Here is a 27,862-nt window from a genome sequence, read left to right as displayed (position 1 = left end):
CAGCCTAGAGCCCGTGCTCCGCAACAAGAGAAGCCACTGCAATTAGAAGCCCATGCACTGAAATGAGGAGTAGCCCCCGCTCGCCGCAACTAGAGAAAGCCCGCGTGCAGCAACAAACACCCAATGCATCCAAAGATAAATTAAAATAAATAAATTTATTTTCTTAAAAAAAGGAACAGAGAAACATTTCTCTAGAGCCTGAACAGTGTTTAGTCCCAAGAGGGGATATTTAGGGAAACAGGTTATGCTGTCCCGGCGCTAAGCACTAGATCCTGAGTGACAGAGATGCCCAAATGTTCATCAGTAAATACATGTGTTTGTTCTTTTCCTCCAGTTTTATTGAGATATAAATGACCGACAGCACTGTATAGTTTAAGTAGAGCATAATGATTTGACTTAGCATACATCATGAAATGATTATCACCATAAGTTTAGTGAAAATCTATCATCTCACATAGGTACAAAATTAAAGAAATAGAAAAATAATATTTTTTTCTGCGATGAGAACTCTTAGGATTTACTCTCTTAACCACTTTCATATATTACACACGGCAGTGTTCGTTATATTTATCATGTTGTACATTATGTCCCTAGTACTTATTTATCTTATAACTGGAAGTTTGTACCTTCTGACCACCTTCATCCAACTTTGCCTTCCCCCACCCCCTGCCTCTGGTAACCACAAATCTGATCTCTTCTGTGAGTTTGTTTGTTTTATTTATTTGGTTGTGCTGGGTCTTAGTTGAGGCAGGCAGGCTCCTTAGTTGCGGCTCACTGGCTCCTTAGTTGTGTCATGTGAACTCTTAGTTGCAGCATGCATGTGGGATCTAGTTCCCTGACCAGGAACCGAACCTGGGCCCCCTGCATTGGGAGCGTGGAGTCTTAACCACTGTGCCAACAAGGAAGTTCCTGTTTGTTTGTTTGTTTTTAACATCTTTATTAGAGTATAATTGCTTTACAATGGTGTGTTAGTTTCTGCTTTATAACAAAGTGAATCAGTTATACATATACATGTGTCCCCATATCTCTTCCCTCTTGCATCTCCCTCCCTCCCACCCTCCCTATCCCAGCCCTGTTTGTTTCTTGTTTTTTTTTTTTTTTTTGCGGTACGCGGGCCTCTCACTGTTGTGGCCTCTCCCGTTGCGGAGCACAGGCTCCGGACGTGCAGGCTCAGCGGCCATGGCTCATGGGCCCAGCCACTCTGCGGCATGTGGGATCTTCCCGGACCGGGGCACCAACCCACGTCCCTTGCATCGGCAGGCGGACTCTCAACCACTGCACCACCAGGGAAGCCCTGTTTGTTTGTTTTTGAAGTAAATACATGTGTCTGTGATATGCAGGGTTCTCTAAAGCACAGGATCCAGGTAGGGGCTCGTCTTGCCTGGGTCTAAGGACAGTACTGAATGGAGCAATCCAACATTGTCCCCCTATATAGCTATGGTGTTGTACATAAAATACATACTATTGCACTAAATGATCATGCATGCTAAAGTTATAAAAACTTTATAACTATGTTTATGACATACACAATGGAATGAGGTGTGTACTTTACTCCTGTTTGGGAGAATAAACAATGATCGCCAGTCTGTATTTGTATCTGAGAAACGCTAAATTGAAGTTAAGCCAATTTCTTTACAGCAGGACTTCTCAGAACCTTGAATATACTAATGTGAATTGCGACTGTCCAAGAGGGAGACAGAGCGTGCAGTATTTTTCAAAATTATTTGACCACCAAAACATTTTTCATGAAGTTTTATTAATATCTCACAGACACATTTTCAGAGATCCTGAACTACCCTCGGCCATCTTCAGTAGGAAAGAGTAGAAACCAAAAGGCAGAGCCAGTGCAGCACTGGGAGAACCTCCTGACTCCCAAGGTAACCGAGAGAGCCTGCCTCATCGTGACGGCTCCACTCTGCAGATGACACGGGTCTCGAGCGGTCAGCAACTGATCTCAAGGCCCTAGAATTTAGTGGCTTGGCCACTGCACTTACGCCGTTTATCATGGCTCCTCAGCACAGTGTCTGAGTTCAATCCCAGGAAGTATGGAATCTGTCTTTATGATAGGGAGTCTGATGCCAGGGAAATCTTTATTCCAGCAGTGAGTGGACTACCCCAGGGATCTCATCCCTCCAACTGCCTGCGTCCCATCTGTGTGCCGGGCTCCAGGTGAGCTGACTCCCTCCTCGCCTGCCTGGTCCGCCTCTCATCATCTGATCCGATTCCACTAGTGGACTGAACTGAACCAGGCTTCCACCTTCTCCAGGCAAGGACCCTGGGTTATTCACATTATTTGAGTCCACAAGGTAGGACCAAAAAAAATCTGTGGATGGCAATGATGCTGGAGATGATCTGTGATATAATTTCCACCAAATAACCCTCAAGGACCCAGCAGCCATCTTTTTGACTGAGGATACCAACCCATCATATACTCTTTTGTGTGAGATGAAATGAGATAATGTGAGACACTATATGTACAAATGTTTCATAAATGGTAAGACATCATACAAACAATAATGAATACAGTCTCCGTTGCCCTGATCAGTGATTGGTCCATTTCTAATAACCCTCAGGTTTGATTGAGATTTCCAGTACCTGAGCCAGACCCATCTGCCCTGTCTGTCTTATCTAGAGTTCAAATTTTGATAGCCCATCCACCAGTTCCTCTGTTTTAGATACCTGCAACCGCTCAGCATAGCGCTTTTCCAGTGCCCGGACAACCTTTACGTGGCACATTGGAGATGGTTCTTGAAGTAGTGGAGAGCCAGCTTGAACTGGATCTGAGCTTTGGTGTTGGTCCGGTATATGTTGTAGCTCTTCTCCAGGGCTGCCAGCTCTGGGTCCGCCACTGGAGAACGGGGCTGGTGACCTACAATCACATTTGAGCAGGACCCCACAAGCAGGCTTCCGAGCCCATCGATAAAGAACTCTGCCAAGAGAGGGAAAGTGCGAGAAGGAAATGTGAGCTTCCGCCAGAGACCCAGGGCCATACTGCAGGTCTGGGAGGGGAGTCGGGGGGAGGGGACACAGTTTATACCCCTGGGGAGCTTCCGCCCCTGTGAAGCCACCTGCCCAGGCTACTGAGTTGAGGACAGACAATGGTATGGGTAGAGAGACACAGATTGGCTTCCAACTGGACGGAACTGTGGACTCCAGGACTGAGAGGAATGAGAGGGGAAGGTCACCAGCTGCAGTTTCATAGGAGAGGATGTCTGGAAAAGAAGCAGCAGCAGCCAGGTGAGAAAAGAGGGAGGGGCCAGAGCTGGAGGCAAAGGAAGGGGAAGGGCGTCGTGGAGAAGCAGAACAGCCTGGGGGAGACAAGAAGGCAGAGAGGGTGGTGGGAGGCAAGAGAGACCACGAGGGACTTCCCTGGTGGTCCAGTGGCTAAGACTCTGAGTTCCCAATGCAGGGGGCCTGGGTTCAATCCCTGGCCAGGGAACTAGATCTCACATGCCGCAACTAAGGGTTCGCATGCCGCAACTAAAGACCCTGCATGCTGCAACAAAGATCCTGCACATGGCAATGAAGATCCAGTGTGCCGCAACGAAGACCCAGTGCAGCCAAGTAAATAAATAAATATTCTAAAAAAAGAGAGAGACCACGAGCTCTCCATTTTAGGGAGAAAGGGTGAGCTCCCCATTTTGGGGAGAAAGGACAAGCTCCCCTGAGCAGTGGCACACGGCCCTCCCTCCTTGGGAAAAAATAGGCTTCTGAGATCTGTCCACAGCACAGCTCCCTTCCTCACTCTTCCAGCCTCCCCACCTGAATGAGCCACTCGCTGCAGGCGGGGGTCGAAGCCCACTCTTTGGAGCCGCTCTGTGTGGGCCAGGAAGAAGTTGACAACGCCACTCGTCACCACGCAGCTGGGGAAGCCGTCCAGGGGCCGGAAAGATCCTGACCGCCGGTGGAGACAGTTCCCATTCTCACTGTGCTCCAGGAACAGCTTAAACTGGAACACGTTTCCAAGCACACTGCCGCCTACCTAGCCGGTGGGCAGAGAAATCCACATTAGAGAATAGACTCAGTATCCATGTAGCTGCTGTCAAGAAGCCTTCCTGGACTGAACCTCAGTTATGATAAAAATCACACCCTTTATCTACCCTTCATACTACACTTACACCAAGTCCAAAGGGCAGACAACTCTGCTCCGTTTACCCTCCAGCAGGCTCACTCTTTCCAGGTGACTCACTCCCTTCCAGTACAAGGAGTGGTGTTTAGGTGCAAGAGGCAGCCTGCTCGTGCAGGGGTCCCTGTGTGGACTTCCTGCAGCCAGTAGTTTGTCTCAAGCTGCCTTCGTTCCGTTCTCTGCTCCCGGCTCACCTCTCTGTGCTGCCCGTCCCTGCACTCGTGGGAGATGCATGCATCTAGCTGTTGGAGCCCAAACAAAACAGGACAAGCAATTATATCTATTCCTGAACCATCATAATCACCCTGGGTAGCACACCAGTCTGATTGTCTGCCATCACCTGTACTTTCCCTCCCCCCTTAGTAAATGAACCCTCTTGAGTTTTAACTGGACTAAATTAAAGTCTAGCCAATTAACCCAATAAAGATGAAATTTTCCCACTTCCCTTGCAAGGTCTGACCATGTGTCTAAGTCCTGGCTGAAAGGATGTGATTCAGAACAGATGTCTGCAACTTTTATAAAGATCTCAATCTTAAAAGAGAACTTGTCCTTCACTTCCCCTCTCCCCATTTCTTCCGACCATACAGCTGAGGACCACGAAGATGGACAAACAACGGGGAAGGAAGCTGGTCCAGGATGACCCTGGAAGGAGAGTCGAGTGCCAGCTTGCATTCTTACACGGGTGGGAACTGCACCTTCTATGTCATTTACGCTATTGTGATTGGGTCTCTAGAGACATCTTAGTCAAGTCAGATGCTTTGGGGACTGTCCACCTGGAGTATGAAGTAACTGTGGTCACTGTGCTACTTCTTATACATTTTCTTTCTTTTTAACAGCTATATTGAGATAGCTTTGACATATTAAAATTGTATATATTTAAGGTGTACAGCTTGGTGTTTTGATGTATGTATACGTTGTGAAAAGATCACCACACAAGCTAATTGACAAATCTATCACCTCTACCTAGTAATCTCTGCAAATTTCAAAAATACAATGCAGCATTATTAATTACTGTCACCTTTTTCTTCTCTTTTCTATATGTGACTTGACTTTTGATGTTTTTGTTATTTTTTTAATGTCCTTAAGGCCACATAGTCTTTTATAGCCTTGTGCCATTTTCATTTTTGTAACGGTGTGTGACAGCGCCAGAGCCCCGCTCGCTTTCTCTGGCCACTCCAGAGAGGAGGAAGGTAGAAGTAATAAACACACCATTTTAAAAACAGAAAAACGGTGAGTTTTGGGCGTGGGTGTTGGTGTAATTTGCTCAAAGAAAAGTAAGAACAGAGGCAGAAGCGGAACTCGTGTGTCTGATTCCCGCGTGATGGTCTCAACCCCGGAGCTGTGCTGCATCACCTCCTGCACCGGGCCCTCCCCCACCCCTTCTGCCCTCCCTTCTCTCTTTCCCTCCTCTTCTTTCGCATACTTCCCTCTCTTCCTTTCTCCTCCCCTTCCCCTCTCACTTGTCAGATTGCAATGGGGTAGAACCAGCAACTCTCCCTTACCACGTCCAGTTCTGTCTTCTCTAGGACATCCACCAGCACCTCAATCTTGGTCTTGTCGTTGAAGAGAAAGTCATCGTCCACCCAGAGAACGTATTTGGTGGTGACCTGAGATATGGCCAGGTTCCTACCAGCAAACCAACCCTGTGAGTAGAGTGAGGTTAGATGGTGGTTGCCTGCCCTGCTTCATATCAGCGTCACCTGGGAGATTTCTCAGTTCCCAACAAGCAGGCTGCACCACAAACAGTGGCTGAGAACCTCTGGGTTAAAGGGAGTCCATGTCTCAGAGACACTGGAAGAGGGACAGGGACTCTCTGGATCAAAGACTGAGACAAAGGCAGAAAGTCCTTCCTTGGCCCTGTGGCTAACATGGACCGATGGAAGTCCCCTTTCACCCCAGAGAGTCTCTGTGGCTCTCCCGCCCTTTCCCCTCATGCAGCCTGGAAGCTGTTGGAGCGGGGGACACTCTGGTACGTATAATATCCACTATCCACTTCCTCCTGTGTGTGCTTGAAAGATGGTGCATGGGGGAGAGAGACGCTCCAGCGAGGGGGTAATTATAGGGATGAGAGGTTTCTCTGCTGTTGGACCTGCATGTTAGGAAACCTTAGCCTGTCGGACACCTCAAGTCACTTAGAAGGCCCTCAATCAATTTCCACACCAAGTGTGAGGAGAGGCAGATTAACTACCCTGTTAATGCAGAAAAGGGAGAGTGGCCTGATTTCTCTGTGAATTCGGAATCAGCAAGGGGACTCCCCGCCCATGCCAGGCCCCTGCTGCCTTGGGAGGGCCACTGAAGCAGCCCCATTCAGGGCAGAACCTGACTGTGGGCCCTCTTGTCCCGGGATCCGGGTGTCTCCCCATCTGGGAGGGACATACCTTCCCATAAGGCATGGTGTAATACTCCACGTGGCTGTCATTAATTTTCAGGGGCTCCTTGCTGTCATCAGCCACGATCACGGTCAAATCTGGGTAATACTCACGAATGCTCCGGACCATGGTCATGAGCTTATGGGGACGGAGGAAAGTTTTGGTGGCAATGGTCACCAGGTCTCTGAGCTTCCTCTCTGAGCAAGAAAGGGTAGATGTCAGAGCTCTGTCTTCAGGAAGCCTCGCTGTCCTGACTTGCATCATTCTGGGGGCACATGGGTCGTCTGGTGCGGTGGGGTCAGCTAAAGTTAACGCATGCTGAAAGCTACACCCTCACCTATTGTTGTGGGTGAATGCAAGAGAACCCGACTGCAGAGCCACTTTTCAGAATGACAGAAATCAGAAATCATTCTATAAACCCTTTTCAGTACATGCTGCAGCATTACCCAGCTTCTCCTGGGTCTGTGGGAGAGAATGGAAATGAGACAGGGAGACAAGAGTACAGCCATTTTGGAAAAAGACCGGTCTTGGGTAAACAAGACTTGCAAACTAAAGAACAAAGGCCCTGGGGGCCCGAGTCCCAGAGGAAAAAAACCAGACTCACAGGAATAAAAGATTAACTTTATCTCTGTGCCACTAAGAGTATACCTAGTTGCCACAAGACAAGAAGCTCAACTGTAAGTTTTCGCCTAATCTGTTCCTGGGCTTTCTTACAGAACATTCTCATGCATTTCTTCCCCCTCACGGAAGGGCTCCCTATTCCTGACAGCCACCATGCAGCCACCCGCTGCTGAGCAAAGAAGTTGGATGATTTCTGGAAATTATCCGTGATCGTGAGACAAACCTCCCTTTTGTTATAAAAGCAACTCTTCCCTTCTACTCGAGGAGTTGGCACTTTTTTCCCGCCTTCTCTCTCTCTCTCTTTTAAATTTTATTTTATTTTTTATACAGAAGGTTCTTATTAGTTATCCATTTTATATGTATTAGTGTATACATGTCAATCCCAATCTCCCAATTCATCCCACCACCACCACCCCCCCGCCACTTGGTGTCCATACATTCGTTCTCTACATCTATGTCTCTATTTCTGCCCTGCAAACCGATTCATCTGTACCATTCTTCTAGGTTCCACATATATGCATTAATATACGATATCTGTTTTTCTCTTTCTGACTTACTTCACTCTGTATGACAGTCTCTAGATCCATCCACATCTCTACAAATGACCCAATTTCGTTCCTTTTTATGGCTGAGTAATATTGCATTGTATATATGTACCACATCTTCTTTATCCATTCGTCCGTCAATGGACACTTAGGTTGCTTCCATGTCCTGGCTATTGTAAATAGAGCTGCAATGAACATTGTGGTACTTGACTATTTTTGAATTATGGTTTTCTCAGGGTATATGCCCAGTAGTGGGATTGCTGGGTTGTATGGTAGTTCTATTTTTAGTTTTTTAAGGAACCTCCATACTGTTCTCCATAGTGGCTGTATCAATTTACATTCCCACCAACAGTGCAAGAGGGTTCCCTTTTCTCCACACCCCCTCCAGCATTTGTTGTTTGTAGATTTTTTGATGATGCCCATTCTAACTGGTGTGAGGTGACACCTCATTGTAGTTTTGATTTGCATTTCTCTAATAATTAGTGATGTTGAGCAGCTTTTCATGTGCCTCTTGGCCATCTGTATGTCTTCTTTGGAGAAATGTCTATTCAGGTCTTCTGCCCATTTTTGGATTGGGTTGTTTGTTTTTTTAATATTGAGCTGCATGAGCTATTTATATATTTTGGAGATTAATCCTTTGTCTGTTGATTCGTTTTGCAAATATTTTCTCCCATTCTGAGGGTTGTCTTTTCCTCTTGTTTATGGTTTCCTTTGCTGTGCAAAAGCTTTTAAGTTTCATTAGGTCCCATTTGTTTATTTTTGTTTTTATTTCCATTACTCTAGGAGGTGAGTCAAAAAAGATCTTGCTGTGATTTATGTCAAAGAGTGTTCTTCCTATGTTTGCCTCTAAGAGTTTCATAGTGCCCGGTATTACATTTAGGTCTCTAATGCATTTTCAGTTTATTTCTGTGTATGGTGTTAGGGAGTATTCTAATTTCATTCTTTTACATGTAGCTGTCCAGGTTTCCCAGCACCACTTATTGAAGAGACTGTCTTTTCCATTGTATATCCTTGCCTCCTTTGTCATAGATTAGTTGACCATAGGTGCGTGGGTTTATCTCTGGGCTTTCTATCCTGTTCCATTGAACTATATTTCTGTTTTTGTGCCAGTACCATATTATCTTGATTACTGTAGCTTTGTAGTATAGTCTGAAGTCAGGGAGTCTGATTCCTCTAGCTCCATTTTTTTCCCTCAAGACCACTTTGGCTATTCGGGGCCTTTTATGTCTCCATACAAATTTTAAGATTTTTTGTTCTAGTTCTGTAAAAAATGCCATTGGTAATTTGATAGGGATTGCACTGAATCTGTTGATTGCTTTGGGTAGTATAGTCATTTTCACAATACTGATTCTTCCAATCCAAGAACACGGTATATCTTTCCATCTGTTTGTATCATCTTTAATTTCTCTCATCAGTATCTTATAGTTTTCTGCATACAGGTCTTTTGTCTCCATAGGTAGGTTTATTCCTAGGTATTTTATTCTTTTTGTTGCAGTGGTAAATGGGAGTGTTTCCTTAATTTCTCTTTCAGATTATTCATCATTAGTGTATAGGAATGCAAGAGATTTCTGTGCATTAACTTTGTATCCTGCAACTTTACCAAATTCATTGATTAGCTCTAGTAGTTTTCTGGTGGCATCTTTAGGATTCTCTATGTATAATATCATGTCGTCTGCAAACAGTGACAGTTTTACTTCTTCTTTTCCAACTTGAATTCCTTTTATTTCTTTTTCTTCTCTGACTGCCATGGCTAGGACTTCAAAAATTATGTTAAATAATAGCGGTGAGAGTGGACATTCTTGTCTTGTTCCTGATCTTAGAGGAAATGCTTTCAGTTTTTCACCATTGAGAATGATGTTTGCTGTGGGTTTGTCATATATGGCTTTTATTATGTAGAGGTAGGTTCCCTCTATGCCCACTTTCTGGAGAGTTTTTATCACAACTGGGTGTTGAATTTTGTCAAAAGCTTTTTCTGCATCTATTGAGATGATCATATGGTTTTTTTCTTCAATTTGTTAATATGGTGTATCCCATTGATTGATTTGCGTATATTGAAGAATCCTTGCATCCCTGGGATAAATCCCACTTGATCATGGTGTATGATCCTTTTAATGTGTTGTTGGATTCTGTTTGCTAGTATTTTGTTGAGGATTTTTGCATCTATATTCATCAGTGATATTGGTCTGTAATTTTCTTTTTTTGTAGTATCTTTGTCTGGTTTTAGTATCAGGGTGATGGTGGCCTCATAGAATGAGTTTGGGAGTGTTCATTCCTCTGCAATTTTTTGGAAGAGCTTGAGAAGGATGGGTAATAGCTCTTCTCTAAATGTTTGATAGAATTCACCTGTGAAGCCATCTGGTCCTGGTCTTTTGTTTGTTGGAAGATTTTTTTTTTTTTTTTTTGCGATATGTGGGCCTCTCACTGTGGTGGCCTCTCCCATTGCAGAGCACAGGCTCCGGACATGCAGGCTCAGCGGCCATGGCTCATGGGCCCAGCCGCTCCGCGGCATGTGGGATCTTCCCAGACCGGGGCACGAACCCGTGTCCCCTGCATTGGCAGGCGGACTCTCAACCACTGCGCCACCAGGGAAGCCCTGTTGGAAGATTTTTAATCACAGTTTCAATTTCATTACTTGTGATTGGTCTATTTATATTTTCCATTTCTTCCTGGTTCGGTCTTGGAAGGTTACACCTTTCTAAGAATTTGTCCATTTCTTCCAGGTTGTCCATTTTATTGGCATAGAGTTGCTTGTTGTAGTCTCTGAGGATGCTTTGTATTTCTGCAGTGTCTGTTGTAACTTCTCCTTTTTCATTTCTAATTTTATTGATTTGAGTCCTCTCCCTCTTTTTCTTGATGAGTCTGGCTAATGGTTTATCAATTTGGTTTATCTTCTCAAAGAACCAGGTTTTAGTTTTATTGATCTTTGCTATTGTCTTCTTTGTTTGTATTTCATTTATTTCTGCTCTGATCTTTATAATTTCTTTCCTTCTAATAACTTGCGTTTTGTTTGTTCTTCTTTCTCTAGTTGCTTTAGGTGTAAGGTTAGATTGTTTATTTGAGATTTTTCTTGTTTCCTGAGGTAGGCTTGTATTGCTATAAACTTCCCTCTTAGAACTGCTTTTGCTGCATCCCATAGGTTTTGGATCATCATGTTTTTGTTGTCATTTGTCTCTAGGTATTTTTTGATTTCCTCTTTGATTTCTTCAGTGGTCTCTTGGTTATTTAGTAACGTATTGTTTAGCCTCCATGTGTGGTTTTTTTTTTAACGTTTTTTCCCTGTAATTGATTTCTAATCTCATAGCGTTGTGGTCAGAAAAGATGCTTGATATGATTTCAGTTTTCTTAAATTTACTGTGGCTTGATTTGTGACCCAAGATGTGATCTATCCTGGAGAATGTTCCGTGTGCACTTTAGAAGAAAGTGTAATCTGCTGTTTCTGGATGGAATGTTTTATAAATATCAATTAAATCTATCTGGTCTGTTGTGTCATTTAAAAGTTATGTTTCCTTATTAATTTTCTGTTTGGATGATCTGTCCATTGGTTTAAGTGAGGTGTTAAAGTCCCCCACTATTATTGTGTAACTGTCGATTTCCTCTTTTATAAGCTGTTAGCAGTTGCCTTATGTATTGAGGTGCGCCTATGTTGGGTGCATATATATTTATAATTGTTACATCTTCTTCTTGGATTGATCCCTTGATCATTATGTAGTGTCCTTCCTTGTCTCTTGTCACATTCTTTATTTTAAAGTCTATTTTATCTGATAGGAGTATTGCTACTCCAGCTTTCTTTTGATTTCCATTTGCATGGAATATCTTTTTCCATCTCCTCACTTTCAGTCTGTATGTGTCCCTAGGTCTGAAGTGGGTTTCTTGTAGGCAGCATATATATGGGTCTTGTTTTTATATCCATTCAGTGAGCCTGTATCTTTTGCTTGGAGCATTTAAGCCACTCATGTTTAAGGTAATTATTGATATGTATGTTCCTTTGACCATTTTCTTAATTGCTATGGGCTTGTTTTTGTAGGTCCTTTTCTTCTCTTGTGTTTCCCACTTAGAGAAGTTCCTTTAGCATTTGTTGTAGAGCTGGTTTGGTGGTGCTGAATTCTCTTAGCTTTTGCATGTCTGTCGAATCTGAATGAGATCCTTGCCGGGTAGAGTAATCTTGGCTGTAGGTTCTTCCCTTTCATCACTTTAAATGTATCATGCCACTCCCTTCTGGCTTATAGAGTTTCTGCTGAGAATCAGATGTTAACCTTATGGGAGTTCCCTTGTATGTTATTTGCCATTTTTCCCTTGCTGCTTTCAATAATTTTTCTTTGTCTTTAATTTTTGTCAGTTTGATTACTATGTGTCTCAGCATGTTTCTCCCAGGGTTTATCCTGTATGGGACTCTCTGCACTTCCTGGACTTGGGTGGCTATTTCCTTTCCCATGTTAGGGAAGTTTTAGACTATAATCTCTTCAAATATTTTCTCGGGTCCTTTCTCTCTCTTTTCTCCTTCTGGGTCCCCTATAATGCAAATGTTGTTGCCTTTAGTGTTGTCCCAGAGGTCTCTTAGGCTGTCTTCATTTCTTTTCATTCTTTTTTCTTTATTCTGTTCTGCAGCAGTGAATTCCACCATTCTGTCTTCCAGGTCATGTATCTGTTCTTCTGCCTCTGCTATCCTGCTATTGATTCCTTCTAGTGTATTTTTCATTTCAGTTATTGTATTGTTCACCTCTGTTTGTTTGCTCTTTAATTCTTCTAGGTGCTTGTTAAACATTTCTTGCATCTTCTCGATCTTTGCTGCCATTCTTTTTCCAAGGCCCTGGATCATCTTCACTATCATTATTCTGAATTCTTTTTCTGGAAGGTTGCCTATCTCCACTTCATTTAGTTGTTTTTCTGGGGTTTTTATCTTGTTCCTTCATCTGGTACTTAGTCCTCTGCCTTTTCATTTTGTCTATCTTTCTGTGAATATGGTTTTCATTCCACAGGCTACAGGATTGTAGTTCTTGCTTCTGCTGTCTGCCTTCTGGTGGATAAGGCTGTCTGAGAGGCTTGTCTCCTGCCTTCTCTCTTGTGCACAAACTATCTCTTTTAATAAAAAGCTCTGTGTGCCTAAGAGTCTTGCAGAAGCGATATTCATTTCTGTGGTATTGCTGCTGCCCAAGAATCTGGAAAGGGCTCAGTAACAGAAAGTGTCAAGTAAATCATGTTCAAGAGCATGGCAAATGAATCCCCTCCTACCTTTTCTCTTCTCAGGCCACATGATAAGTTTGGTTCTTTTGTTATAGTAAAGAGAGAATCAGGGGCCTGAATTACCATAGGAGGTGGTCAAGGTAGGGGACTCCCAGCCAAGTTGGTGGTATAGAATTTTGCTTTGAAATTCCATATTTTTCCAAACACATAGCAATGATAAAGAAAAATGCAGACACAGCTGTGCTCAAAAATAGACAACATTTCTTCCAAGAACAGATATCAACAGCTGTGAGCAGAGCTGGAGCTGGGTGTGCAGCAATCTGAGGTCAGAAAGGCAGAGGAGTCTGGGAGGCCAAGTCTGAGTGTTTTAATGGAATAAAAGTGTCTCATAAGGTATGTGGGTCCACAGCCAGGCTTTTTGCTAGAAGCCACACACTGAAGCCAGGCTGCACTCCCTCCATCTCTCACCACATACTACCTGCTGGGCAAGGAACCCCAAACATCCATCATCCCTGTACACAACTCTGGTTGCAGAGATGACACCACATCACAGCCAAGCCCTGTGCCAAGCCACCCTTAGGCCCAGCAACTGGCTCTTCAGTGATGACAGTATCACTAGGGAACAAGGACCCCAACACTCCGGTATGAAATGATGGACTAGGAATCTTGGGCTAGTGGAAGTAGAAGCAATTGTAAAGCTGTGAGATGGGAACAAATCAGGAGAGAGAGAGAGAGAGAGGAAAGAGGGAGAAAGAGGGAGAGAGGAGAAAACAAAACAAACAAGCAAAAGCCTCCTACTCAAGATGAGCCACCAGCAAAAATTCCAAGACACTCAAAGAAAACTACAGCCAGCAAATCGACCCTGCACAGTGTGTATCTACCACTCTAGATAGACAAAATCATAGAGGAAGCTGAAAAGGATTTTAAATGAGAATGTTTAAAATCTTTAAAGTGACAAATCACAGAATCACCTATATGAAAAAGAAAATATGGAACAAAAACAGGCATAAATGAAACGAGAATATTTAGATATGAAACCAACTTAAAATTACTGAAGATAAGTGTAAAGAACCAAAAGGGAGACCTGACTTCAGATATTTAAAATTTTTTAACTAACATAAGAGAATGCTATGAACAGCTCTATGACAAAAAAAAAAAAAGTAGGCAATTTACATCAAATTTAAGACAACTTTACAGAAACATTTTAAAAATTGACTCAATGTACATACAGATCAATAACCATTAAAGACACAGAACTGATAGTTTTAAATTTCTTCCCTTTCTCTCACTCCTTCCCATCCACATTCCCATCCTTAACCACCTTCCCCAAAACTTGGACCAAAAAAAAAAAAAAAAAAGACATAAGGATCAGATAAGTTGTAATAAAACTCCAAGAGACGTATTATTCTTATTTTATTACAATTCACTTCAGCAAACAGTGAAAAAAGGAAAGCTATCCAACTTGTCTTACGAGACTTGTATAATATTGACAACAAAACTGGGCAAGGACATTACAGGAAAAAATAGTCTCAGTTTTGAATACAGGTGCAAGAATCCTATATAAAATTTCATCAAATTTAATTCAGCATTTAATCAACTAATACATTGCAATCAAGATGGGTTTATTCCAGAAATACAGGAACAATTTCAACAGCAGGAAATCAATAATGTAAGTCACTACACAAACCCAATTAAAGGAGAAAAATTATTTCAATGGGTACAGACAATTTATCTGATAAAATTCAATACTCATTCATATAAAAACTCTCTGCAAGGAAATAGAAAGTAGAAATAGAAAAATTCTTAGCAGCAGTAATAGAAGGAAAGGGACTTCCCTGGTGGTCCAGAGGTTAAAACTTTGCCTTCCAATGCAAGGGGTGCAGGTTCAATTCCTAGTCGAGGAGCTAAGACCCTACATGCCTCACAGCCAAAAAACCAAAACATAAAACAGAAGCAATATTGTAACAAATTCAATAGAGACTTTAAAAAAATGGTCCACATCAGAAATAGAAGGAAAGAAGGAAACTTTCTTACCCTGACACATCTACCACACTCCTACCCAGCAAACATGAATGGTAGAGCATTCGAATGTTCTTAAACTCAGGAACAAGCAAAAGTGCCTTCTACCACTGCTATCATTCAACACTGTACTGCAGATTTTAGCAAAATGCAGTAAGACAAGAAAACTAAACAAATGATAAGAACTGGAAAAGAAGAGACAAAAATTATTATTTGTTCAAGAGACTCTATGTTAAAAACGATCACTAATATGAGTGCAAGAACGATGCTGCTTGTGTAAGTTCAGCATTCAAAAATCACTAATGTCCTATATACCAACAGCAACCAATTAAAATGTAGAAGAAAAAGATCCAATTTATAAAAGCAATAAGAAATATAAAGTACCTAAGACTAAATCCAATGAAGTGTGCAATTCCTTTACAAATAAAACTAGAAAATAAATTATTGAAGAACCTATGAAGAGACTATGACATGGAGATTATAACATGGAGTGGTATACCAGATTCATGGTTGGGAATATTCAACTTCATAAAACTGTCAATTCATCTCTAATTAATCTACAAATTCTATGAAATTCTCATCAAAATCTCAAGGGATTTTGGAGGATCTTGATGAGCTGATGCCAAAACGCTAATGAAAAAGTAAAAGACCAAGAAGGGCTGAGAAAAGTTTGCTAAATGAAATACAGTCATCCTGAAGTATAGAATTTATCCCCACTAGATACAAAACCTGTTATAAAGTGTATGGAAACATTATGGAATGAGCCCAAGGATAAATAGATCGATGTGACCTAAGAAAGGTTCAGACCCCTGCATGCATGAAAGTGGGTGTGTGAACGGCTGGCTGTACGAGCAGTAGGCGGCTGCACCACTAGGTCTGTGGTGGTGGGACAACAGGCTCTCCATACACAAAAAATTAGGTCCTCTTCACATGCCACACATAAGTATCTAAATGTAAGAACCAAACATGTGCAACTTTTGAAAAAAATAGAGGAGAGTATCTTTATGGCTCCAACGTAGGGAAGAATTTCTTTTTTTTTTTTTTTTTTGTGGTACGCGGGCCTCTCACTGTTGTGGCCTCTCCCGTTGCGGAGCACAGGCTCCGGACGCGCAGGCTCAGCGGCCATGGCTCACGGGCCCAGCCGCTCCGCGGCATGTGGGATCTTCCCGGACCGGGGCACGAACCCGTGTCCCCTGCATCGGCAGGCGGACTCTCAACCACTGCGCCACCAGGGAAGCCCGGGAAGAAGTTCTTGAATAAGGCACAAAAAGCAAAAGATAGAAAACAACGAATCAATTCTATTAAAGGATAAAGCTTTTAATAACAAAAGACCCCGAAGCAAAATCAAAAGACAAGCCATGGACTGACAAAAGGTCAGAAACTAGAACTTCATGCCATACAATGTAACTTTTATGAGAAGTTCAAAAATGCATTGTACCACACTGTATATGCTGTGTGTGTGTGTGTGTGTGTACACATGTGTAAGAATAGAAATCTACATATTAAAATGTACAAAAACAGGGAAAAGAAAGATCATGACTGCTGGAAGAAGGGAGGGGAAGAAGATTGTGGTGATTTCCATTTTATTGGTAACACTTTATCTTTAAACAAATCTGAAGCCAGAAAGGGTTTTTTTGTGAACTCCTTGTACTTATTTCTTTTATTTTTGAGATAGTTATGATGTTAAGCCCATACTTTAAATCCCTCTCCACAGATATTTAATACTATTACTTTAAAATAACAATTTATATTTTGAAAAGAATCTATTTGAATAGATTACATTTTGAATATATAGGTAATACAGTAAAAAAATGTCAACTGTTCAAAATCCTAAATGTATTGAAAGTTATACCATGAAAATACTTCTTCCCATCTCTGTTCCCAACTACTTGGTTTCTTCCCAGGAGTTTACCAGTATTACTAATTTCTTGTTTATTTTTCTGTAATCAAGCAGTTATGTCTTCTTTCCCCCTTTCTTTTTACAGAAAAGGTAGCTTACTCTTTACTCTTTTCTGTACATCTTGGAAAGCATTTTGAATCAGAATAAAAACCTTCCTGCTCCTGTTTTCCTCCTCCATCCTTCTGAATGGCACTGCGTGGCATTTCATTATACCGATGGACCACACTTGATTTAACCCGTGCCTCCCACTTTTAAGGTTTTTGGCATTGCAAACAATGCTGCAATAAATACCTTCAAACAAATGTCATTTCACACAGATGTAAGCATCTTAGGATAATTTCTAGAAGCCACATGATAAGTGGCTGGACCAAAGCACATATACGTTTAAAATGCTGATAGGACTTCCCTGGCGGTGCAGTGGTTAAGAATCTGCACTTCCACTGCAGGGGGCACGGGTTCCATCCCTGGTCAGGGAACTAAGATACGGCTCGCAGTTTATATTTCCCCACTCTTCCAACACAATATGAATGTAGTTTTCATTTGCACTTTTCTTAGCATGAAATTGAGCATATATTTTAATGGCTAAAAGTATTCTTGAATTTAACTTTTTGTGAATTGGCTTATTCTTTTCTTATTGTTCTTTTCTTATTCATGTTCTTTTCTTATTGATTCACAAGTGCTCTTAAGTAAAATTAGACCTTTGACTTTAATGTGTGTTGAAGATATTTTTTCCCAATTCATCCTTTGTCATTTGACTTTGCATATGGTAAGTTTCTGTCATAAAAACATTAAAAATTGTTATGTATTTTATGTTTTTAGTCTTTTCCTTATGGCCCGTGGGTTTTGTGTCATATTTAGAAAAGCATTATACGCCAAAGTTTTTATTAATTAATTAATTTACTTGGCTGTGCCACACAGCATGCGGGATCTTAGTTCCCGGACCAGGGATTGAACTCATGCCCCTGCAGTGGAAACACAGAGTCCTAACCACTGGACTGCCAGGGAAGTCCCTCCAAAGTTATTTTTAAACTCCACGTTTTTTTCTAGTACTTCAAAAAAAATAGATATTTGCCTATTTGGAATTTATCTTGGTATGAGCTGTGAGATAGATTCAACTTGTTCTTTTCCACATAGTTACACAGTTATCCTGCATGATTTCTTAAATAATCCATCTTTTCTCCCTTTAATTTGAAAAGCTACCTTTATCACATGGTAAACTATCAACATGTCTATTTCTAGATTTCTAATTTGATTCCATTGATGTACATATTCCTGCTCTAGTACCACTCTATCTTTATAATTATTCTTCTCCTCCATCTCAGATGGGATCCCTTCTGAATCTCACCAATATTCTATAGGACCCACCATGAAGCCCCAGAGACAAGGGCCTTACCTGGTCCAGGATCATATAACTTGGGCATAACAGGAAGGCGGATGGTCACTGGAAACTTGGCCACTGAGGACTTGGACTCCAGACTCACTGGAGAGAGAAATAAGGTCAGGTTGGGTGCACTGTGTCTGGGTCACTCCCCACGCTGCCCGGGAAGCCGACGGGATGCGGGAGTGGACTGGTGGAATGAGACTGAGGACCGCATAGTCTATGGCAGTGTGGCTCATAACCTGCTGTGCATCCCTGGGGCAACCTGCTGATCACCTCCAAAACTCACGTTTCCTCCCCGTAAGAATCTGTTGGGTAAAGTGGGCTTGGAATCAGAGGGATGGATTAAATTTGACTTTGCCTTGTTATCTGAAATTCCTTGGATAAATCACTTCACCTCCTTCTCCATCTACAAAAGCAAGATAATACTACCTGCCCCATTTTATACCTCACAGGGTCATTTTGTGATAAGAAACGTTTGAAAATCTGAAGGTGAAAAGAACTTTGCCTCTAGTTTGTGCTCATGGGAAATCTGTCCCACACTTCATTTTTTCTGTTGGTGTCCTGGGAATGCATCCTGTGTAGCTGCTCAAAATGGGAACGGGTGCCTTGAATTCAACCAGAAAGAAACTGGGGCTGCCCTGCCGGTGGCAGGAGTTGTTCTCCCAGGAATTCTGGGGATGGGAATGGGGACTGGGATGGGAGGAGGAAGACAAAGCCACTGACCTGGGGGCTTCTAGTTCCCCACATCCCTCTTTCCTGTTAGTGCCCAGGACAAAATACTGATGCATAGACTGCCCCCCATCTACTGCAGCCAACATCTTCAGGTTTGCTTGCTACTGAGAATGAGGAACAGAACTGGATGGTTTCTAGGGACACAGCATGAATGATCTGTCTTCATGGAGAGTCGAGCAGGCATTTTGCCTGTCCTTTCCTTTGAGTCACTCTATGTGGTCAATGGCAACGTGGGGGATAGCACTGGGTACAGTAATTGGGAAGTTAGGTGTTTAGAGTTAGAAACAGGAGCTAGAGAGGCAGGCTTCCTGGAGGAGGAAGACTTTGAGGGCCTGATGGTGTTTTTCTGGGTCCCTAAGCATTTTGGACAGGTCCCTAAGCATCCAAGGACAGCCTCTCACCTACATCCACCCTGCAGCGCTGATACTCTGTGCTTGTGTATGTCACGTGCTGGAGTATGAAATTCAAAAGCTTCCGGTTACTGGTCGAAATGTTCAGCTGCTTCTGGCCTCTGCCCTGTACCACACTGTCTGGGATGTCAGCGAGGGTGTTCAGTGTCCCCAGAGAAGCTGTCAGGGTGACCTAGGGTGGATGAGATAGAAAGATGAAATGCAAAGAACAGCACATACCCAGAAAGGCCAGTAGGGAGCAGAGTGCATAAACACGAGAGGAGAAGGGTCACGGGTGCCCCTGAAACCTAGGGTCTGGCTCTGCGGTTGCTGCCCCAGCCCCAGTAAAGAAGAATCAAGTTCTAGGACCTGGTGTGTTCAAGGGCCATTTCTGAAGCATTCTTAACTCTTGCCTTGCAGGATACCATTCTTAAAGATTTCTTCCTACCCTTTCCTACCCCGGCTGCTCATATATATATCTATCTCTCCCTCTCCCTCTCTCTCCCTCTCTCTCTCTCTCTCTCTGTCTCTCTCTCTTATTTATTTATTTATTAAAATTTATTTATTTATGGCTGCGTTGGGTCTTCGTTGCTGCGCACGGGCTTTCTCTAGTTGTGGCAAGGGGGAGCCACTCTTCATTGCAGCGCACAGGCGCTTCTCATTTCAGTGGCTTCTCTTGTTGCTGAGCATGGGCTCTAGGCATGCAGGCTTCAGTAGTTGCGGCACATGGGCTCAGTAGTTGTGCCGCACGGGCTTAGTTGCTCCACGGCATGTGGGATCTTCCCAGACCAGGGATTGAACCTGTGCCCTCTGCATTGGCAGGCAGATTCTTAACCACTGTGCCACCAGGGAAGCCCCATGGCTGCTCCTTTTGAATTCCGTTTGCCGACTCCTTGTCTATCTGACCTCCAAAGAGAGTTTTTCAGGGTTTGGTTCTGCATCCTCTTCCCTTCTTAATCTACACCTTCTCACTAGAGGAGGCAGCAGCTTTAAATACTATTCATATGCTGATGGTTTAAAAATGTACATCTTCAGGGACTTCCCTGCTGGTGCAGTGGTTAAGAATACACCTGCCTGCAGTGGTTGAGAGTCCGCCTGCCGATGCAGGGGACACAGGTTCGTGCCCCGGTCCGGGAAGATCCCACATGCCGCGGAGCGGCTAGGCCAGTGAGCCATGGCCTTTGAGCCTGTGCGTCCAGAGCCTGTGCTCTGCAACAGGAGAAGCCACAACAGTGAGAGGCCCACGTACCACAAAAAAAAAAAAAAAAAAAAAGAATATGCCTGCCAATTCAGGGGACAAGGATTCGATCCCTGGTCTGGAAGATCCCACATGTTGTGGAGCAACTAAGCCTGTGCGCCGCAACTACTGAGCCTGTGCTCTAGAGCCTGTGAGCCACAACTACTGAGCCCACGCGCCATAACTACTGAAGCCCGCGCACCTAGAGCCTGTGCTCTGCAACAAGGGAAGCCACCACAATGAGATGCCTGCGCACCGCAATGAAGAGTAGCCCCCGCTCGCCGCAACTAGAGAAAGCCTGCGTGCAGCAATGAAGACCCAACGCAGCCAAAAATAAATAAAGTAAATAAATAATTTTTTTTTTTTAAGTACATCTTCAGCTCCTATCTTTCTGAAATCCAGCTGCTTCGTTGGTTGCTCTGCTAGGAAGTTTCACAAGCAGCTCAAACTGATATCTTCAAAACTGAACTATGTTTTTTTCTCGAGAAACCTGTTTTCCACCCCGTCCCTGGCTCTCCTTGCCTTGTGAATGGCATCTCCACCCACTCAGCTGTTCCAGTCCCCAAATGAAGTCATTCTTGTCCTGCTCTTTCCCCAACACCTACAGCCAATCCATGAGTGAGTCCTGCCCGGTCCACCTTCAACATGTAGCTAGAAGCCATCTGCTTCTCTCCATCCCCACTGCTACTCTCTTCCCTTGCCTTCTTGTCTTTTGCAACAGCCAGTTATCTTTAGGAAAAGTAGCCTAGATTATGTCATTCCTGCTGAAAACACTTTAGTCATTCGAGAGGTGCTTTCTGAGATCCAAACTACAGGCACTGGGAAAAGAGCAGTGAATAAGACAGACTCCCTGCCTTCAAGAAGCTTATAGTCTAGTGAGGAAGAGTGGCAATAAGCATATCATGACACATATAAAGTAATTCAGGTATGATAAGTGCCATGAAGAAGGGAACACAGAGTAGAGACAAAGTGACAAAGGTGTAGGGGGCAGCGGCGGTGAGGGTAGTTGCGGGGGAGGTGTCCAGAGGCGCTCTCTGGAGGACAGAGCAGCTTTGCTCAATCACCACCTATTACAGCCCCGTGTGGCATGCAGAAGGAGGAAAACTAAATTTCCCAGACTCCTTTTCAGTTAGGGTCTGGATGTGATTTACATCCCACCCCTTAGACATACTTGCATAGACCTTGATTTGGAGCTATCTTAAATGGGAAAGAAGGGCCAGCCACAGAGCATCCACCTTGCTGGCGCTGACCCGAATAGAGCCAATACAGCCCGGCTGTGGCCGCAGCTTCCTCTTGTAGCTGAAGGACCCTTGGTGGCCCAGTCCTCTGCAAGTCCTCCCTGGAACTCCAGCTACCCCACGGCTGGAAAATTCTTGACGTCTATAGGCACCCTTCCCCCTCTCCCCACCATGGACTCACGTCTAATATTTAATCAGGATAGAGACTCTGTCAAAATCTGAAACCGGCTACCATGGGGGGAAGAGGGCACAGGCAGTGAGCAAAGGACAGGATGCCAAGTGCAAAAGGGAGCTGGGAAGGGGACCCTTGCCTCATAGATGGGAGCATCTGGTCCTTCAAACTGGAGACCTGGAGAACACAGGAAAAAGGACAAAAAACAACATTTGAGAGGATGCCAAGGACTCCCTGATGCTCTCACCTTCCTGACTGACTCCTACACAACCCTCCAGAGGCCCTTTAAGTGTCACCTATCCAGAGAGTTTGCTGACCACTCCCCTCTCACCAGGGCTCTATTAGATGGTGTCCCATGGTCCTTCTCAAATTCCAGCAGTTCTAAAGCCACCAATGCCCACCCTCAGTTTTGGATGGGTGCTGTGAATTAATCCAGTCCCTTCTAGGTATCTCTGTTACTAAAGGGAAGGAAGCAATAGATAAATAATGAATTATCCTGAACACGCTCAGTTTCCTGGAATAGTCAAATTCATAGAGACAGAAAATAGAATGGTGGTTGCCAGGGACTGAGAGGAAAAGGGAGTTACTGTTAAATGGGTGCAGAGTTTCAGTTGGAAAGATGAAAAAGTTCTAGAGGTGGTTGCTGGTGATGGTTGCAGAACAATGTGAATGTACTTAATGCCACAGAATTAGACACTTAAAAATGGTAAATTTTATGTTATGTATGTTTTACCACAATAAAAAAAGAACTACCCAAAATGGCAAATCATTTTTTAAATGACTATTCAAAAACACTAGCAATTCATCCGAAATGATTTTATTTTAGAATCTATCTCTGTTCTTATAATATGATCAGTTCAAGCTCTAATTCAGACATATTCTTCTTATGTGGCCTCAGATAACTCTGTGAAGTTGGCAAAATAATATTTACCTCACAGGGATGTGATGCTGAACTAAAAGAGTGTGTAAAATTCCCTCGTAGAGGAGAGTTTTAACTGGCATAAATATCCTTTGCCATATGCACTCCCTGGAGATGGGCTCATGCTTTGCCTGCTCCCATGATGCTGGAGGCCACCAAAAAGCCAATTATGTCCCAAGATTCCTCGATGCACATAGATTTCTGTCCTCTTCTGTTATCTCGGATACCCAGGGAGGTCACAGCTACTAAGGGCGATTCCCAGTGGTGGCAAGAGTGAGACTAATGAAATGGTTTCATTTCATTAAATGAAACCATGTCAAGCTTCACTGTGCTGGGTACACAGCAGGTACCCTATGAATGACTGTTCCCTTCTGCTTCCTCCTTTTGCTTAAGAAGGAATAAGAAAGTTGCTCGGGTCTTTTCTGAACGGAGATGTACCTACCTGGGATGGGAACCGTGTGCAGGGGCATCACTTCCACCCCGTGGACAGGGTACCCAAAGGGCAGGTTGGGCTGAGCCAGCAGGGGCGGTGGGCGAGGCAGCCCTTCTCTGCAGAGAAACAAAACCATTGGCAGCTGCTTCGACGCCTGTCCCTACTTAGTTCTTAAAGTGATGTTTGTACCCAGAGCTTTGGGCTGCCAATGGTGAGAAACTGAAAGTAGATTGGCCCGATCTGCCCTCCATTTTCTCTCCTCCTTTATTCCTGCCCCTCCCTCCAGCCTCTAATTCCGCACAGGAATTGAAGCAGATTACAACAAAGCACATTCAAAGTCAAAATCACAACCAGCAAAAAAGAAGAAGCAAAATAATCAGACCATATCGGCCAACCCAGCAGCAGTGGCTAAACACCAAAGACACATCTGAACTTCCTGGTAGGCAAGGTACAAAGTAATTGACAACCAATACGCTGGACAAAGGGCAAAGCAGACCAACTCCTGAACGGTGGTAAAACTTTTCTTGTCACTGAACAAATAAAATATATAAAACTTTATCTAGGAGTGGATGTTGTCTCAATATTTTTAGAGCAACCACAGTGACCATTTCCAGGTGGCTTTGTTGTTGTAACAACCTTCAGTCAAACGCATAACACAATCCAGTGATATTTTGACTGTTTGAGGGACTAAAGGTAATACGGTTGTTAGGTAGGCTTCAGGGATCCGCTTAACCATGGAAATCATTTAGATTACCTGGAAGGAAGATTAGACTCCTGAAGTATTTACGGGAACATGAAAAGGACAAAATTTTTAAATGGAAAGGTACAGAAATAGGCAATTAACAGAAGAGGAAATACAAATGGCTAATAAATATATGGAACACGCTCAGCTGCAATATTAATCAGGGAAATGCAACTTTAAAAACAATGCAAAAAACAATGATACCTTTTCCTTGAAGCTTTAAAATTTTATGATAGCCAGTGTTGATCAGGTAGACAGTATGTAAATAAGGTACTACACTTACCGATTCTTCATGAAAGTGTGAATTAATATTGGTCCTCTTGAAGGCAATCTGGCCATATTTATTAAAAGCAGAAATAAGTATATCCTATGATTGAGTAATTCAGATGCTAGGTAAGGGGAGAAACTTGTGGTTGTCAACAGTAGGACATGCATAAGGAGGTTTGTTTCAGCACTGCCTGAAGTGAACATCCTTATACACATCTTAATAAATGAAAGAAAGAATGGAAGTATAATGTAATATTATTATAAATTATGTAAATGTAATAATGAAAAATTTGCAAAAATCTGAATATCTTTCAACAGGGGAATGGCTTAATAAAATTCATTGCATTCATATTCATAGCTGTATAGCAATTAAAAGGAATGAGTTGGATGTATCGAACGCTCTTAAAAATGTATCATTGAGGCTCCTGGTGTTGCTTGAGTGCTCATTTGGTGCAGACCTGGTACCTCTTTTGTGAAACGGCAGCTGAGGAGACTCCCGGCGCTCGGATGACGGACAAAAAGCCCAAGAGTTTGTGCATCTGAGTATAGTTTATCCAGAGTGTAATTACAACTGGGGGTGGGGGGCGTCCCTCAGACCGCAGGGGAAAATGTGAGGATCTTGAGCCCTTGAAGGGTTGAGGTGAGGAGAAAGCCCCAAGCAGGATCTTCTTTCCTGAGCATGGGGGACTGACTAGCAGAAAAATTTCCCAGAGCCGGGCCTCTTGGATACCCCTAAATTGGTAGCCAGCGTATCAGCCATTGAAAGCAGGTGCCTCAATGACTTGGCCCAGCCCGCTGTCCCCTGGAAAGCTTAGACACTTTGTGTGAAAGGGGCTTGTAAGGCAATATCTTGCTTACTCACTTGTCTGCCGCCAAGGGACACACAGCCATTGATATTCATGTATAATAGTGGTGTGTGAGATCTGGTTGGACTGACACAGGAGAGTCAATTGTTGAATTTTCAGGAACTTTGAAAGCCAGCTTTTAAACACAGCCAGTAATAAAAATTAAATTATATACATTTAAAATTAAATACAATGGGAACACAGGTAATAAATACTCAAAACTCTCCACTTCCAAATTATTTTACTACATTTTCCTATTATTCTGCTCTTGAGGTTATTTTCATCTATTGTGTCTGTGTGGTGGAGATATTTTATAACTGGAATTCAGTGATATCTTGTCTGTAGCTTGAAATCAGCCACAGTGTGATTATTAAACCACAGAAATTGGCAGACACTACAAGCCACTATCAAAAGACCATTGTGAAACATTTACACCACTGTTCATACTTCTCCCCCCAACATCCATAAACACACCTCCACACACACACGCAACACACAAATGTCCACCCCTCTTCTAAAAACACAAACTAATACACTGTACAAACTTTCTGCACCTTGATGCGGAAAGGTGCTATTCTACTTCACCTTCTAAAGGTACAGCGGGATCTACTTCATTCCTTTTTAATGCCTGAAGCTTCATCCTCCAAACTGCTTCTCTTCCCTCAGGAAGTGAATCACACCCAGAGCTCTGTCCAGAGTCACACATCACCCCATGCCTCTTATTCATTCATTTCTTGACTTGCCCAGCACAGTGCTAAACTGAGGACAAAGAGATCAATAAAGTTCCTTTCCTGGAAGGGTGAGAACCCAGAGCCAGACTCCAAAAGCTAGAATACAAAGTCATCTGTTCAGTAACAGAGGTCAGGCCAGCTCTGAATGTCACCTTTTTCTTGAAGTTCCTTTTTCAATTCTCAGAGCTAGATGCTGTTCTCCCTCTTAAAACCTACCACATCCCTCCCTCTGACTGCTGTTATAACATTGAGCTTGGGATTGAACTCTTGAGTTCCATGCAATTTGCTGAAAACACTCCCTGGGCCACAGACTGCTCGTGTGCTCTGTGATGATGGTGGCGCAGGGAGGATGTGGTGGGGAGAGTGGCCACTTGACCCCGGTGGCAGGGCACAGTCTGTATCCCTCTATTATACTGTAAGCTCATTGAGAGATGTTGTCTAGATCAGATTGATCTTTTTTTTTTTTTTTTTCCGGAACGCGGGCCTCTCACTGTTGTGGCCTCTCCCATCGCGGAGCACAGGCTCCGGACGCGCAGGCTCAGCGGCCATGGCTCACGGGCCCAGCCACTCCGCGGCATGTGGGATCTTCCCGGACCGGAGCACGAACCCGTGTCCCCTGCATCGGCAGGCGGACTCTCAACCACTGCGCCACCAGGGAAGCCCGAATTCCCAAGTTTTATAAATCTTTATTGAAGGACTATTTCCTCAATTCTCTTTACTTGGTTTATTCCTAATAGTTCCTTCCAGGGACCCTGCAAGAGCGGGAGTGCCTTCCTTCTCTCCCTGGACCCACACCCTCAGGAGACAGTAGGGAGAGCTTCTGTTCCACCTCAGGGCCCAAGAGCCCTCATAGTCTGCATTACCTCCTCTGGAAGTGTTCAAATTCAGCCTGTCTCCTCAGTTTCACCGCAGGGAGGTCACTCTGGCCATAGGCATCCTCCAAGTTATAGCTTCCCTGATGTCCCGAGGCTTCGCATTTGCACTGGTTTTTCGGGAAGAGCCTAGAACAAGATGAGGACTAAGGTCACGGATTGGGTGGGTGGGCTGGTGGGTAAGGCGAGGCCTGAAGCCTAAGCCAGTGTGTTTTTCCCCTCAGACTCTCCTTTCCCATAGCCACCGTCTGGGTTGGGTTGAGACTCTAGAATGACAGCAGTGGCTGTTCCCAAAGACACAGGGAGGGGAAGGAAGGGGAAAGGGCAAGAAGGCCCTTCTCTCAAAACCAACGTATGGCTACCAAAGGGGAAACGTGGGGGGAAGGGATAAATTAGGAGCTTGGGATTAACATAGACACACTACTATAGATAAAATAGATAACCAACAAGGACCTACTGCATAGCACAGGGAACTCTACACAATATTCTGTATATAACTGAATCACTTTGCTGTACACCTGAAACTAACACAACATTGTAAATCAACTAGACTCCAATAAAATAATAAAAAATAAATTTTATAATCCAAAAAAAGGCCCCCTCTCTTGAGTCATCTCCTGCACCAAACTTCTGCCACACTGCACGGCTTGTGCTATCTTAGTTCCCCGACCAGGGATCGAGCCCAGGCCCGGCAGTGAAAGCTCAGAGTCCTAACCACTGGACAGCCAGGGAATTCCCCAAGCTTCTTTAAACTTGAGAGTCGCAGGAATGTCAGTGGCATCTCAGCAACCCCGACCAGAAGAGGAGGCCAGAGGGACAGAAAGGCAGCATCTTTCCTGTGGTTTGGGTTAAACAGGCGCTCCAAAATCGTAAGGGACTTCGTTCGCTGGGAACAGAGTCTGTGCCCTGCAGACCAAGCCTTTTCCTGGTTCCGTGGTTTGGAATCACGTTCGCAATCAACACAGGTGCAGGAAGGTAGGGAACTGGCTGTAAAGTGGGCACAACAGGACACTGTGAGCCACAGGAAGGAAAGGTCAGACCAAGGTGGAATAACTTGTTATCTCACCAGATTCCATCATAGGCAAAGAGGCTCCTGACACGTTCCTCAGGTAGAAGCTTCAGCATCCCAGCAGCCGGAGCAGG

The 27,862-nt window shown here is 43.7% G+C and overlaps 1 protein-coding gene across 1 annotated transcript; it reads right to left on the bottom strand.

Moving 5' to 3' along the window:
- Window positions 1-2,723: 2,723 nt before the first annotated feature.
- Window positions 2,724-27,862, bottom strand: B4GALNT2 (beta-1,4-N-acetyl-galactosaminyltransferase 2 (SID blood group); the record flags this gene model as incomplete). The annotated part of the gene is made up of 10 exons (XM_082678951.1): window positions 27,786-27,862; window positions 26,711-26,848; window positions 23,272-23,378; window positions 22,050-22,087; window positions 19,276-19,456; window positions 18,155-18,241; window positions 6,505-6,692; window positions 5,629-5,769; window positions 3,763-3,982; window positions 2,724-2,929 (listed from the first exon to the last, which is right to left on the bottom strand). The coding sequence occupies exons 1-10, from the start codon at window positions 27,842-27,844 to the stop codon at window positions 2,724-2,726; spliced, it is 1,365 nt and encodes a 454-aa protein (XP_082535077.1). The 5' UTR covers window positions 27,845-27,862.

This window comes from Grampus griseus (genome assembly GCF_964374135.1).
Source record: "Grampus griseus genome assembly, chromosome: 20".
NCBI classification, from domain to species: domain Eukaryota; kingdom Metazoa; phylum Chordata; class Mammalia; order Artiodactyla; family Delphinidae; genus Grampus; species Grampus griseus.
Note: the sequence above shows the minus strand (reverse complement) of the source record. Positions and strands in the feature narration are given on the sequence as shown.